General features: G+C 35.6%; 1 protein-coding gene across 1 annotated transcript in view; it reads right to left on the bottom strand.

The window, feature by feature from the left end:
- The window catches only part of LOC138710909 (tribbles homolog 2-like), a 62625-nt gene extending 47479 nt beyond the window's left edge, over nucleotides 1-15146 (bottom strand). The window contains exons 1-2 of the mRNA XM_069842102.1: nucleotides 14746-15146; nucleotides 13528-14289 (exon numbers count right to left, since the gene is read on the bottom strand). Coding sequence (XP_069698203.1) covers nucleotides 13528-13944 — 417 coding nt within the window. The 5' untranslated portion in view covers nucleotides 13945-14289; nucleotides 14746-15146. The remainder of the gene's footprint in view (nucleotides 1-13527; nucleotides 14290-14745) is intronic.
- Between the last annotated feature and the right edge of the window lie 1989 nt (nucleotides 15147-17135).

Below are 17135 nucleotides of genomic sequence, written 5' to 3'. Positions count from 1 at the left end.
TATTATTATTATTATTATTATTATTATTATTATTATTATTATTATTATTATTATTATTATATCCTCCATAAGTTGTTGATGAAAGAGAATATAGATAATAAGAGTGACAATGCAAGCGAAGATTCTTCTTTAGCAGGAAGATGGGTTTTGTTAGACGCTCTGTAATGTAATGGTTTCTCCACCAGTAATATACCTAGTTAAATATACACAAGTTGTCTACGTAAGGAAACATTTGCATATTCTGGTCTAAAGCTTCAGAAGACGCCTATGTTTGAAGATGAATTGAAGAGCAGAATTTGTGACTTTCTTATAATAGATACGTAACACATTTTAATTCTAAAGCGTGAAAACGCACACGGTATATTATTATTATTATTATTATTATTATTATTATTATTATTAGTATTATTATTATATTTTCATATTGGTCAATATAACGCTTCGTATTTTACGACGTAAATGAATTGGTAAAATATTTATATAGAGTTGACATCGTCAAAATGAATGCACGTACCGAATAAAGCTTGTAGCGAGTTAAGTAGACCGTACGTGTGCTTTCTACAATAGCATCGAGGTCTCTCTCTTTCGTCTCATAGCTGAAATGTAGGATCAGCATGCTAACATGCTTGAAATGTGAGAGTATAATGAGGTCCAACGATGCTAAAAAATATTGAGACTAAGTAGAAACGAGAAAAATTCACCTCTCCGTATCTGTCTACTATAAATTTCAACTTCAACTCATAGGTATGCCACATCGAATGTCTGTATCAATTATTCGGATAATGGTGTGCCGAAAGAATACTAGTTAACACACAAGAAAGAATTTGTTCTCAATGTCCACTCACTAATTAGAATGTGAGTAAAAAGTACACGATCCTTCACGTATGTGTCATTGCCCCGAGTTGTTCGTTACAAAAGACTTTCAATAGGCCTACACTGCATTTCTTTAGGAAATCCATTAACTCTGCAAATGCGTTTATTCGTTCACTTACATGCCAATGGACCGGATTCGCTTTATTTACAATTTAAAACAGTATACGGTACTTGTAGTAAATTTCCGATGGGTGTAGCAATGTTAACACTATTTCGTATGCTATTAGATACCAGGAAGCGAGATCGTCGTGTTAGTCACTACGTCTGTTGTTTGGAGAAATGGTTGCACGGTATTGCAGCATGAGACCATGGCAACATGTGTTGTTGAAATATTATACTCAAGTACTTCGTCATCGTAATATCCATTACGACCATGAATGTGTTTATTTTATATCCTATTAAAAGGACGAATGAGATTTGTTTTTTTTTTAATCCGGTCTCCGATTTTATAAACTTCATAAATATCTACGGAACCGATAGACTATTCATTATCAGCGTGTTGTCTACACTATCTTATTGTCATTGTTTCAGTAGTCCCTTAATTTGTTCAAAGTTTCACGTTGAGAATGCTATAAGCTAAGCGCAAAATAAATCCGAAAAGATGACGTATTAAAGTTCTTAAGTTCTGTGCTAAGTTTGATTCCGAATTGAATGTAATCAAACAGGACCCTGAAATTAAACTGTTTATTTATTAGGTCCTACTAATTTTTAGTTTAAAATAGTCTTCCAAATCTAATTTTATTAATAATAATAATAATAATAATACTAATTTAGTGTTAAAAGATTTTCGTTTCCAATGTTTTCAGAACTGTTCTTCCACCTCTGCCTTATTTTTCTGCACCTCTGTATTTGTATAACTGTCTGGAGAATGTCATTATTCATCCTTTCAACTTCATCGCTCCTTTCTTCGGTAATATCTTCAAGTGGTATGTTGTTTACACCTAACCTTTGATATCTTCATTACGTATTCTGTTGGTTCTTTTATATCCTAAAAATTGATCTCAAGAACATCATTTCTGCCGTGTGTTTACTTTTTTGGACAATCCAGCATTCCGCTCCATAAAGAAATGTGGGGATTGCCAATACTACATAATTTTCTACGTTGACTTTGACTTATGTTCGTTTTATCGTACCACATAAATTCTGGAATTCGTCGGTCTTAAAATCGATATCTTTATTGTTATTTAAACTTAGGACTTAACCAAGGCATTCTAAATCGCTAATCTGTTCAACTGGTGTGCCTGTAATTAAAATCCGTGCTTGTGTGGTATGTTTTCCAGCAGGTTCTGCTTGTATTTTAGTTTTATTCACTTATACCGCCATTTTATAAGAATAAGTATACAATTGAATTATTTTATATAGGGTAAAGTTTGGTAATATTGTGATACTAATAATATTATAATTCTTTTTGAGAATTTTTTACAATTTTACTGAGCGAGAGGAAGATCGGTTTTTTTGCGTCAACGTATTATGGGAATGTTCGTGGGCAAGTTTCTGCACAAAAGTGGTCCTTCTCTGGCTCAGTAATATTGTAAAAAATTCTCAAAAAGTACTATCACAATATTATTAGTATCACAATTTACCAACCTTTACCCTACAACTTAATTTTGTTTTATCGTAGTAGGTAATTCTACAATCACTCCTTTGTCTTTGTCAATGTTATATAATATTGATAATTTAACAAGATAATCATTTCGAATTATTATTATTATTATTATTATTATTATTATTATTATTATTATTATTATTATTATTATTATTATTATTATTATTATACAAGGATTATAGTCTAACCAAATTGTTACATATCCAGATTTCATATATAAAAATGGAAAGATATGTACATTTGCTCTTGGATACATATAAGTCTATAACTTAGATTCTTTATCACAGCTACGTTTCTGTCATATTTTAATGTTAGTTGTAGGTTGTTATAATTATAGTACTGCAGTTGTTTCGATCGGATTTGAAAGTACATATATTTCAGCAGAACTTAAGATGTTTTACAATCTGTTTGTATTCTTCATATTCACAGAATCATTGCATGTCTTGCTCCATAGCAGTCTGGTTGCACATGTTCTTGTAATAAAGTACAATATTGTGGGATGTGGTTTGCGTCATCTGCATGCCCACGACAAATAGGAACAAAGGCGTTTTAATCATCAACTTAGTGTGCACTTCTGGAAAGTGACATGGCTGCGGCACATGGAGTTTGACGAACAGAAATTTCTATGTTTTGCAAAGTGGTCTTAATAAATTAGATTCATTGACAGTAATCCAACATAAATCCAAATGGGAAACACCATTTCTTAGATTGTCTTAACAGTTATGTTTTCAATAACGAATTAGGCCCAAGAATATTTTTTGAATAAACCATCCGAATTATACAAATTTGTGATAGCTTAATTAGTAGTGTATTCGGCCGTGAATCTAGCGAGCTCGGGTTATGTACTCGGCATGGAAATGCGGATTTATACTACTAAAATGGTTGTTGAATCTGTTCTTGAGAGTTTGTGTGAATTAGCAGGTATTACCAATAAATAAACAGCATTACAAATAATTTGCGCACACATACATTTTAAAAGGGTTAACAATGTACGTCCCTGCTCTTCGGAAAATTATTGTTGAAGCAAGCTTACAAATTTAAGACCCCGTAGTCAACTGCTCTGTCGGTAGAATAAACTTATTTTCTATGTACATGTTCAATTGATACCAACTTCACGAAAGATTTTTATTATGTGAATGCAAAGGTTAAAATTTGCGAATTATCCTTAAGAAAGTGAACAAAACGTTTTTACTCTTCGCAAGAATTCACTCAATATATTTTCAGTAACGGATTAATGATTAATTTGCGATTTTTTTTGTAGGAGTGCCATGTGTGTCAGTAGAGGGGACTATATTTTGTCCTCAAAACGGAACTTGAATCTGGGGCATGTCTTAATAAGCAAAGGATTCAAGTGCAGTGTACTTAGAATGGCTACCATGAAAATAATTTGAATTAATGGGTGTAAAAAGATAACAGATGTCCTTATTCTAATGAAAGACTCTTTTGGGCTTAGTGATGGAAGAAGCTGTGACGGCTTTTAGATGATATTATTACGCACTGGTATCACTTAACTTTTGTGTCTAGACTTACAAAGTGCAGCACCTTACAGGCTACATCAGTTATCCGCAGAGTTCTTTTAAGAATCGTCTTAAAATTGTTTTAATTATTTTGCAGTTTACCATAATCTATTGGCTTGTAAACTACTCTTTCCTGAATTATTCTCAGAAGAATGCTTCTAGTTATTTTATTAAATTATCCACTTCAAATTAGCAAATGAAATATGTTGCTCAAATTAACATTTTTATTAAATACGAGTAGTTTTAGACTACAGTCTACCTAGCTACAAGTTTAGGACCACTAGCGGTCTGCGGATAAAATGCAAGTTACATACTTCTTCGAGCGCCATTTATTCTCTGTTTCTTTCTTTCGTGTGGCTGCTATTTTTGCAAAAGTATTTTTTATTTATTTTGCTTGCTAAATCAACGTCGCGAAAAATAGTACACCATGGGACGCTCTACTTGTGTAATTTGGAGCGATTGGCAAACTCCGCTAGGCAGGCCTTGCTCTAAGCGACGTCATAGGGAGTGACGTTACACCCCACATTTAGCAGCTTTCAGTGCTAAATTCTGTGCAAATATTCCCACGCAGCATAAGGTAGCTGCTATAAACGCGTAGATTTCGTGTGTTTGCTTCACGCCGAGCTCATATCTCGTAATCCTCAACCGGGGTATGAGGACATCTACTGGTATCCCAAGAGATTTACAGTACTGCCTGAAATGTTGCGCAGAAGTACAAATATAATCTTTTCCGACATCGTGGCACTGATAATCAATAATCGTCAGGATCACGTCAGTTTTTGTAGCAGAACAGCGAACTTGAAAATATAGATTTAGGCGCTTCATGCATTGAATTTGGTCTAAAGTTTATAGTATGTGTTACAGTTACACGTTGCATTAAAATTCAAAATATTTTAACCAAGGTTACATAAAATAATATGAAGTATGTGGCATGTTGGCATCACATATTATTATTATTATTATTATTATTATTATTATTATTATTATTAATTATGGCAATCGTTATCATTATCGTATTTAGGGATTAGATCCTTTGTTCCATTCTGTCTTCATACATGAAATTATATGTCAACTTTCGATAGTCGTAAGCAGGGGGTTAATGTGATTGTCATGGCACAAGGTCACGACTTAAGTAACTGTGCACAACTTAAGTAACTGTTTATATTTATGGTAAATTTTACGTGGGTTACCAATAATTAACCTGTGAAGTGTCTACAAGAAATTTAATATTTTACACAATTGCTAAATTAAGCTCTCCCACTGAGAAGAAATGATGCAGAAGGAAATTCTGCAAATCCGTAGTGTGTAACTAAATTAAAATTATCGTTATATTCATCAAATTTGAAAGTGAGCAGAAACCGTTTGAAAGTAGGCCCCTAACTGAAAATCTGGAAACCATCAATTTTACCGAAATGTGTAATTTTAATGAGTTGTGTTTATGGTGTCCAAAATTTTAAAAATTGCCATCAATTTTATAAAAATCTGTGTAATTTTAATTTGAGTTGTTTATGGTGTCCAAAATGTTAAAAATTACCATCAATTTGATCGAAATCTGTGTAATTTTAATTTGAGTTGTGTCTAAATTACCATCAATTTGATCAAAATCCGTGTAATTTTAATTTGAGTTGTGTTTATGGTGTCCACAATGTTAAAAATTGCCATCAATTTTATCAAAATCCGTGTAATTTTAATTTGAGTTGTGTTTTTGGTGTCCAAAATGTTAAAAATTACCATCAATTTTATCAAAATCCGTGTAATTTTAATTTGAGTTGTGTTTATGGTGTCCATATTGTTAAAAATTGCCATCAATTTTATCAAACTCCGTGTAATTTTAATTTGAGTTTTGTTTATGGTGTCCAAAATGTTAAAAATTACCATCAATTTTATCAAAATCCAGTGTAATTTTAATTTGAGTTGTGTTTATGGTGTCCAAAATGTTAAAAAATTACCATCAATTTTATCAAAATCTGTGTAATTTTAATTTGAGTTGTGTTTATGGTGTCCAAAATGTTAAAAATTACCATCAATTTTATCAAAATCCAGTCTAATTTTAATTTGAGTTGTGTTTATGGCGTCAAAAATGTTTAAAAATTACCATCAATTTTACCAAAATCTGTGTAATTTTAATTTGAGTTGTGTTTATGGTGTCCAAAATGTTAAAAATTAAACACTTCTTAGTATTTTTCTAAATTATTAGGTATGTTAATGCACCCATAACGTATATTTTAGAAGTACACAAGTTATAAAAGTATAGTAGTATTATAGCTTATTATGTAGGCCTACGCCCACCAAGTTTTTCAGATATACTGACTGATCATTGGTGAAAGTGAGATATAAAGATGCACGTTTTCATAATCAGAAAAATAACAAGATAAACAGAAAAGAGAAGAGAAGGGATATGTCATTCCATTTTACCGACGAGGAATGAAGTCGCTGCTGAAACACTACTGTCGAGTCATACAGAGCATAGCAAGTCTAATTTTAAATCTCCACTCATAGATGGCGCAGCACTCGCATTCATCTAATCTTTTGTAGGTAGTATGTATCACACAATTCATAGAAAACTTGATTGCGTAGTTTCGCCTAGAATTAACTACACTGTAGACCTGCGATAGCCCCGACGAGTCATGCTTCAATTCCAGAGAGGGAAACAGTGTTATTCTGTTTTCCTTCAGAGACGACGCAATGTTTTGAGTCATACTGGCCATATGACCATGCACATCACTAAATATAGATATTCAGAATTAGTGCATAAATAAAAATTGGATAACCCAATTCTTAAGTTGAAGGCATGAGACGAAAAAAATCTAATTCTGTACACTTCCACGTCATCAGTGGATCATGAGTTTATTTCAATAGAAAATGAAGTGATAACTGTGATAAAAAATTCGTGAAACGACAGATTGTTAAAGCGATATAGGCCTTAACAGTACTTTAGTCTTTGTTTGAATATAATCAACGATTACGAAAGAGTTTTGTATAAGATGGAAGATAACATTCTCTTGAAGCAAACTTGACCTAAAAGAAAAAAAAAAGTCCTCCAAAGGCGATGGTACCAGAGCGCATCCCCGTAATCACGTCAATCTGTTATTTATGCATAGCTTTAAAGTAAAGAGGTTTATACACCTGTCGGGACATTTTACTTTGTCCGTGACACAATAAACGGAGTGGGAGAAGATTAAAGCTTGCTCATTATTTCGTTAGTAGTACTTAGCTGTCTTATTGCACAAGGATTTGACGCAACCCTCGCCGAGGTTTCAAGTCCCGTCGGTCTTTCAGCCACGACCACTCGCCAAATACAACATCGATTTGGTCAAAACCTACGAAATGTGAACCTCGAAAACATACGTTTGGTTTGTTTCAAGTCATTGCCCCTGTATTGTTTAATTTCTGCAAGGCAACAAACACCTGTGCTCTAAGCGATTTATTTGCAAGACAAGGTCAACAAGACCTGCGGTTTCACGGCTGGTGTGACTGCTTCCTATTGAAAGGTCCACAGATCGAATCACAAGGCCATTGAGGCGGTCTAGATTCCGAAACATTAGTGTACAGTTCTGTAAAGGGCATGGATATAGGTTGTCTCAATCGTGCGTCATCGCTATCATTTTATTAGGCCTACCATTAACATTGATTTAATTTGTATAATAATGATTACTAGTTTAATATGAACATAGGATTTTATATCTATATATTTCACTATTCTGTAACTCAAGTGTTCCGACGGACTCACGTTCGATTCTTGACAGGAGCAAAATAAAAATTAATCTCTATCCTTCTGATATTACTGGTTGTGTGTTCCTTGTTTTTGGTTTGTCTGAAACGGTTGTCTTATCTCATGCTGACGATATAACCAGGTATTTATATTGCTTGTGAATATCGTGTTGGTTCGTGAAATGAAACAAAGGACTGGATCTTTGAAATGGATAATTATGTCAAAAGTATTCGATGTATTTTATTATTCTACCTATGAAACGAAGGTGCTGAACAGTTAAAATCTGACTATAAATCCTATGCTGAACAGTTAAAATTTGTATTAGAATGTAGGCTTTCACGGCCGGCGTCAATAGGAGAAATGTTTTCGGGCTATGAGGCCGTGGTCCGTTGGTTGTGTGACCAAACGTTTCGTTCACTGCTGCGGTGAACATCTTCAGTGGTGTAGATTGCTGGTGCGGCTGGTTCTACTGGTCATCGGCACGCGCAGTAGAACCAGCCGCACCAGCAATCTACACCACTGAAGATGTTCACCGCAGCAGTGAACGAAACGTTTGGTCACACAACCAACGGACCACGGCCTCATAGCCCGAAAAACATTTCTCCTATAGTTAAAATTTGACTATAAATCCTACCAGATAAACCTAATCGTATGCTATACCGAAAGTTAAGTGTTTGATTCCCATGGCCAGGTATTGACGGTTTTTCATGATTTAGTACAATTGTTGTAGCAAATCCTTAAAATCTTACAACACGTCATCTTTCGTTAAAATATTTTCATTATGTATCTCACCATACTGGCATCGAGGCAAAATAAACACTGTTAAATTCGCAATTAAGAAAATGCCGTTGGAAGAACTAAAAACATTGATTGAAGACCGGAACAGACCATTAATCTAATTACTTAAAAAATAATAGCAACTACGAATATATTAAATTATACCTATTTAATTTATATTACATACGGAATTAAAATATCAGACAGAAATTGCATTAAACTGTTCATAAAATAATGATTATTTCTATAAAAAAAACACTACAGTTGTTAGGCTACCCTTTAAGCTGCAATATAAGTTTCCTAACGATCAGGCATGAGCAGTGTCTGCTAGCTTTACATAATCTGTGCTCACATCAAGAGGCACTAAAAGCGCACTAAAAAGTGACGCTCTGAGCATGCGTCATGCGCTGGCAGTGGAGGGGATTGGGTGGGGATATTGAGAAATATTACGAGCAATAGTTCGGAGATTCGAGGTTTGCCATTCTATTAACAGAGGTGGGATGTTAAACTGTGTTTGTAGTGAAGGACACTACGGTCTTACGCCAAGATCACGTTTTTATGCACAGAGTTTCAAAATACATGTTTTTTAACCTATGAATGATATCGAATTCCGCTTAGTGATATGTTTTTTGGTTGTAAAAATACGCATTTAAACAATGTATGCATTATAAGTATGTCAAGAACATTATTATGCCATCAAAAATTCTTCAGAAAAGTATTGAAATATTCTAATACTGCAAAACAAGTTGATATATAATATATACACTGGGACAAATGTTTACATACGTTATAACACTAGTATCGTCAACGTTACCAACCAGCAAACACAAAATATATCCGGCACATAGAAACTAGACTACACGCGGTAGCTCGTGGTTAAAGAATTGCGCTGCAAATCGGAAGATCGTGGAATCGATTCCTGATAGGCTCATGGATTTTTTTCCATTGATCTTACCTTCCGACCACACAATGGGTCTAGGATTCACTGAGCCTCATGAGTAGGTACCTGGAGCATTTTCTTGTGTTAAAGGCGACATGGACGTAGGATTGGCATAATACCTACTATAGTACTAATGCACATTTTCTGCATAGGTGGGCCTCCATGGCCTGTAATAAGGATCTTTCTACATACGTACTATTTTAGAGACACAACTGACAAACGTCTGGGCTTAAACTGTTACGATGTTACATTTGAAAACGTTGAAGCGAAATCAATCATTAATCTCATTTATTTAATCACGCAATGAACATGTCTATAGACCTACACAAATGTACAAATTGTAGTAAAATCCACTTTCAGTACAAATAATTATGGCGGCCGGCGAATTGCTTCTGTGTTTTCCTCTGGACCAGTAATACAACGCCCAAAACGGTTTGCCAGCAGCCAGAAATTTTTTGTACTAAAGGCGAAGATTACCCGAATTGTTAAGGGACACTGGAACTAAAATTTGAAACTTCTAAAGTTTTTGACCAATTGCTTTGAAATTCGGTGGATTTGTTGTATTTGTACATTTAAATAATAGTACCAAATTTAATCAAATTTCATGTATTAGTTCCTTAGATATTAATGTTCATTTATTTTAATGATTATTAAATTACGCGTAAATTCAAATCGTCCCTCACGACTTCAGACTTGTAATTGCGTATTAAACTGTTCTGTGAAGGACTAACATTTCATGATTAAGAAAATTACGCATGAATATTTAAATTCGAGTATTGGTTAACGAAATACAGATTTTTTATACAAATCCTAATTTTTGCTTGATAATTTTATTTCATTTTTTAACGTTAAAAATTCATATCATGAAAAGTTTTCAGCGAAGAGCTGATTGAATGCACAGGTTTGTGTATTGGAGTATGCTGAGTATTCTTACAAAGTCTTATTAAAATCGGAGCAAATGTATCCCGCCGGAGACCTTTTTATTGACTAAAAACGTAGTTTTGAGAAAACGCAATTTTTAGTGGGTGTATTCGGTTTAAAAGAGCTGCGCGTAGTATTTTAAAATTGCCGCCAGGTCTCTCAAAATGGCGGGCGGAGAGTAAATATACGACAAATGTTAAATGTATAAGGCTATTATTTATTTGTTTCTGCCATTTCAACCAAAAACTCAGCCCTTGTGTCCATTAAACCAAATATAAGTTTAGGCTCATAAAATATAGAAATACATATTGTCTTTTAAAACAAAAATAATTTCAGATCAAATTCGTTGATATGCACAGAGTCATATACTACTACATTGCTGTGCAATTCCACGTAACAAATCAACCGCAAACTTCACTTTATTTCCATTGATCTTTTCTCAATAATAGAGAACAGTCATTGGGGATTTCCACTTCTACAAATATGACATATTACGACACATGTACTTTATACTCTAGTCTCTTCAGTTGAAGTGAAACAATGGGATTTCATATATTTTTTTTTTTTTTCGAAATTATAAAATAAATAAACCAGTTATAAGAATTCATTTGTATTACGACTTGGTCATTACAAGGGGAAGAACTTCGATGAGATCAGAAGCTGACCTTGACCTAAGAGCTCATGCACCGTACAAATGCTGGTGCAAATCACACTATGCATTTATCGTGGACAGCCCTGGGAGGTGGGGGGGCGACTAGGGGAGTGGGGGTCGCAAGCGACCGGTGTTTCGACACAACTGGGCGTGCTGCTGAGTCGAGAGTGGGATGCTGGCTGACGGACCAGTCTGTCGGCCAGCAGCTGCCTCAAGGTTAGGGCTGCAGCATCTGTCAAACGATGGAGACAGTTCCGGCTCCCCTTCCTAAGAAGCAGACACGTAAATGATGACTTCCGGCTGACAGACCCTCTTACGCATCCGGCTGAAATCGCCTCTTTTGGGAGCTGTATTACATTACTTGGAAACCGGGGATTACTCGAACCCACCCTACAGAGCAATTAAATTACTATTTGAATTCACTTTATGTTGTGTATATGGGGGCTTATTCACCCTTCCTTCTTTCTACCCAACGGATATGACATTTATGAACATATGATGAAACTTCCAGAGCTTTCTACCACACTCCACTGCACCGGATACACCAGAAAATAAAACACTTAGGACTACACCACAATTTAAGTGTATAAACTCTAATAGGCTAGTCATCATCTAAAGAATATGAATACGTATTATATTATTACTTTAATTGCCACCACAGGAAATTTTGTCAACAATGTAATTACAAATTACAGCAATGGCGTCATGTCTACATGTACAGTCTACCTGCTTGCATATTGCAAATAACTGTTAACTTACCTACGTCTTCGAAGTCTGGAAGTCTCGTCTTTGACGAACATGAAAAAGCTAAGCCTAAGAGATTATAAAAATGAATAAAATTCCCCGTAAGAAATTAGAGTAAAATAGAAATACAGGCTTATTCGCTATCTAAATTTTCATAAGCTTTTGAGAATACCTACAAAAGCGGCAAATAGTCAGTAGCCCAATATGTAAACAAATCACAAAATTTCATTTAGTAATTTTACTACTTAGATCCATAAAATAAATTAATGCCATGAAACAACTGTATTGCGAATTGCAATAAAATGAATTATTTTCAGTGCTGAATTCACTTTCGGATTGGGAATCATCTGGAACACTTGCGAGAATATTAACATAATTACTGGGACATCTTGGAGAACAAACTGTGAATGGGTGCTCCCAGATTCCCGTGAATTCATCACTGATTTAATATTAAAATAATTGCGATTTAAATACATAATGTAACTTAATGTTTCACAAAATACAGTTTACAGTCCAGCTTTTGTCATTTAATCTGTTAACATATCAGGTAGCATATATTTTAAAATACATATTATTATCAGACACTTTTTAAAATAATAATGTCAAATAGTCGACTAGCTCAGAAAGTTCATTAGGCGTCGAAATATCCCTGAAATGCAGTAGGCCTGTGCCCTCTACATATTTTTGGGATTTAATGTCAGAAGTTAATAATTAGCAGGCCGAACTAACACGTTATTTCTTATTCCTAATTAAGTTATTATCTTTCCATGGGACTTCACGTAAACGTTCATCCTCTTCATAATATATTTCCTGTTGATGTACATACATACATGAAAGATTCTTTTCGTAGGCGTAATGATGCGCACTCGACAAACACAAACAAATGTGCTCTTTTTTCACTTTATTAAAAAAAATAATAAATAAATTGTAGGCAAATATTTTCCCGTCTTACATAAACCAATTTGTGCGAGATCGTGCGTATTTGCTTGGTTTCCGCACAAAACCAATCCGCGGAAAGTCTAAAATTCCACGTTCAGTTTTCCCAACCTAACACATAACAATTTCCCTCTTCTTACCGCTTAAGTGACATAATGATTTTACTGCTTTAGGCTTTTAACATAAGTTATTATTTTTAGAGACGTTCAATATAGTAATAATTATAAATTGGAAACTTACCACTGCAATTTCACCAAAATTGCACTGTTAATCATTGTTTTTAAATATTTGCAAAAATTAAGTAAACTCTACAACTCCACTAAAGTTACTGCATTCGTGATGCAAGTAACATTAAGGAAGCCGTGAAAAAATCAACAAGATTCCAGACTCATCATAGACTGGGAGGGGGGGAAAGAGACGTATATCACGGCCTGCTGGAGTATAGTAAACACAGAAAACATTTTAAAGCAACAATGTTGAAGATAGATATATTTGTTTTGCAAATTTGCCGTCATCGAACAGAAACCAAGATGGAGATTTCATTGCAACTAATTAGAAAATCCTCTTTCAGGTATGTAATAAACGGTCTTCGCACAAAATAATGTACGATGCACGAGCGGTATGTTTTCTTTCAATTCTCGGAAATTAAAAAAGCTCAACTACGTTTCGCTTTTTCAAACTTTTCCTCGAACATGAAAACTTCAACATACCGCTCTTGTAACGCATATTACTATTGTCTACTCCACAATACCATTTATATCCAAGAGCAACTTCAGCGTAAATATTGATGGGCCCAGAAATTTGGTGCACGGTGAATAATCTAAAAGAGAGATTGGTCGTTGATCTTACCTTGCATACCAACTCTTCTTGTGTATGAACGTTGACACATCTGCAGAGTGTACTCCCCTCCACCACTTCTAACATCAGGTACTTATTACCCACAAGAGAGGCTGAGAATTGTTTATTAGATGATGATGATGATGACGGTGACGATGGACATGGAGGAGGTGATGACGGTTGAAGATTGGGACAGAATTGATTCGCGCACACAGTCTGTTGTTGTTGCTGCTGATAGTACTGTTGTTGGTAGGTTCCGGGTTTGAGCAAGTCACAGTCCCCTTCGGCCGCGGCAACGACGCCGACCCCGACGGTCCCACCTTCGTGCGGTGATCGTTGTGAAGTACCTTCGTGAATGATCTGTTCATCTTTATGCCTCGACAACTGGAGGTGGAGGAGGGTTGTCGATGTTGGTCTTTCAACTTGCATCGGGATAGACTTGAATCCACAAACACTAGAGTCTACTAGATTTATTCACCGCAACACACACGGTCACACACGCACCCTTCTGCTCTCGAGACACTGCAACACTTTCAACGTATGCCAAACCGTTGCACTTTTATCTTCCACTTTACAACTTTAGGGCCGAAAATTGTAAAGTGCAGCACTCGAAGACAGATACATCAAATTCTTCATTGACGATTCAGAATTCCTTTTACCTTTAGAGACTAGGGCCGTCAGTGCAGATCCAACGCCGTTCGCAGGGTCAGCAGCATCCAATGTCGTCATTGATCCAGACACATCGACAATGTTTTTGGAACGCCAGTGTCCTTCCTGAAAGTAAAATTAACATTTTTGAGTTGCAGCACAGTTTGCAATACGTCATAAGCTGATGCAATAATTTTCAAACGACCGCCTCTCACCAGGCATGCGCTATGTGTTAAATCAATATGTTCAAATCAAGGACCTGTAAAAATTTTTAAACTAGTCATGAAAGCTATACTGTTAGTATTGCAATATGCATTAAAAATACATGTAATTCCTAACGATTTCTTGACAATGGCTACGACCGGAATGGTTAGATGTGTTATATAAAAAAACAAAAAGAGCCGCTATATTTAAACGTACAGTATGTTGTAGTCTGTCATATGAATTGTAACATCTACAATATGTGTCATAATTATGTGCTTACACTACCCGATACAACAATACGCCGGTATATGAACAGTATAACCGGCATTCACGTCTAATCGGCTAGAGTAAACGGAAACACACAAGTGCCAAACTGACCTTTTCTTTGTAAGAGCTTGTTCCTGAGTGGATATCGTTCCAAAATTTGACCGTCTGTACAAACGAGGGATGTTCGTCTGGCCCTGGCGACAACGTCTTCGTCTTCCGGACTGGCCAAGTTTTGGGCCGGTCCCCGCTCAGAAACAGCTTTCACAGCACGCAGCAATACGAAGGCACGCCATTGTGCAACTGAGCGCCGAGCTTAGTGTCCGTCGCATCAAGTAGCGGCGGCCATGACAGAACCCCCGTAACGCTCCGCGTCATCATCTATCCGTCCTTATCTCGATGTAGCCGTCATTCAGCGGAACGGAATATTACATACGATCGTATGTTCTAAGATTTCATTCTGATTAAAGAATATTACCGTATCTGGATTGTGTATATTGAATGAAACAGTGTGAACTATTTTCTTTTGCGGCGGGATACACTGTTCGATTACACGCGTAGAAATGGCTTTGTATTATGAAATATGAATGGCGATTTCGTTCTGTTACAGTTCGAATTCAAGTTTGAAATAATGTAAATATCGTATGGATGAACTCGAGTATGAAACTTTAATATGATATTAAATCATACTGATTTTTGTCGTATATTGTTCCAACCAACTTGCAGAATTTATGTCCACAACTGTATGCAACAATACTACACATGTTCATTCATAACTATAGTCAAGAGCTCTGACGTATGTGATTGTAATGACTTTTCTGAATGAATGATGATAATTCATGGTTTCATTTAAATTTAATAGGATGTAATTGTTTTTAATACAAACATTTATAATACGAATGAAGTTTTTATACTTACAAAATGTAAAGAAGAACTTCAGTGAATGGCTTACTACCGGTGAGCTGACATTCACAGAATGAGTGTACCGCCACACAAGTGGAAGCATTATCAGGGAAATTTTAAGTTGTCGAGATGTAAATGTTTCACTTCCTGGCGCAAGCTGATGTTGCATGTGAACTTTTCTCGGTAACACTGCAGCGTGCAATAGTTCATTACGATAGCTTGCGCGATTGCAGTGTTGCTGCTATTGATGCAAGTTATTGACAGCGTTGCGATCACTGGTCAGCCTTAATGCTGATCATTTCAGCTCTGAAAAAGAAGGTCGAGGACGAATTCAAAGATACTTAATTTTTAATTAAAATCATTTTTTGGCCCACCTTGCAGAGTTCCTACCTTAGGCGAGTTAAGTATGTCAAGGATAAATTTGCAAAACGATCTGTTTTATATTTAACTGTATGCAATTTAGCAACGAGAGCCAGTGTGAGGGTTGCATGAAGACGCGATGGCTCAGTCGTTGAAGTGCATAACTTCAGTCTGGGATGTTGCGTGTTCGATCTCGGCTACAAGAATTCTACACTCACCCACCCTCCTCTTACAATACTAGTTAGCATCTTTTGCGAGAATTGCTGGGCTTGAATTCATTCACCATTAGCTCAATATTCTTCATTTCACTTCTTTTATTGTTTTAGTCCACCGCTGTGGAGTAACGGTTAGCATGTCAGACTGTGAAACGAGTGGGCCCGGGTTCAAATCCTGGTTGGAACAAGTTACCTGGTTGAGTTTCTTCCGAGGTTTTCCCTCAACAAGAGCAAATCGTCTTCGTCCCTGCAACAACTTCTATGTGCAAAATATAAAATTTTTTAGTAGGAAGAAAAAACACATTTATTCATCTTATGGCAGCCGTACATAGGAGACTGTGAATTCTTACATTTTCGAAACAAAGAAATATAATTGCATATAGGAGAAAATCCACAAACGATTAGGGAAAACACGGGAATTTTACTGGAAGCAAGTAAAGAGATAGGTTTGGAAGTAAATCCCGAAAAGACAAAGTATATGATTATGTCTCGTGACCAGAATATTCTACGAAATGGAAATATAAAAATTGGAAATTTATCTTTTGAAGAGGTGGAGAAGTTCAAATATCTGGGAGCAACAGTAACAAATATAAATGATACTCGGGAGGAAATTAAACACAGAATAAATATGGGAAATGCCTGTTATTATTCGGTTGAGAAACTTTTATCATCCAGTCTGCTGTCGAAAAATCTGAAAGTTAGAATTTATAAAACAGTTAAATTACCTGTTGTTATGGTTGTGAAACTTGGACTCTGACTTTGAGAGAGGGACAGAGATTAAGGGTGTTTGAGAATAAGGTGCTTAGGAAAATAATTGGAGCTAAGAGGGCTGAAGTTACAGGAGAATGGAGAAAGTTACACAACACAGAACTGCATGCGTTGTATTCTTCACCTGACATAATTAGGAACATTAAATCCAGACGTTTGAGATGGGCAGGACATGTAGCACGTATGGGCGAATCCTGAAATGCATATAGAGTGTTAGTTGGGAGGCCGGAGGGAAAAAGACCTTTAGGGAGGCCGAGA

The sequence above is a fragment of the Periplaneta americana genome, chromosome 12, assembly GCF_040183065.1.
Source record: "Periplaneta americana isolate PAMFEO1 chromosome 12, P.americana_PAMFEO1_priV1, whole genome shotgun sequence".
NCBI lineage: Eukaryota > Metazoa > Arthropoda > Insecta > Blattodea > Blattidae > Periplaneta > Periplaneta americana.
Note: the sequence above shows the minus strand (reverse complement) of the source record. Positions and strands in the feature narration are given on the sequence as shown.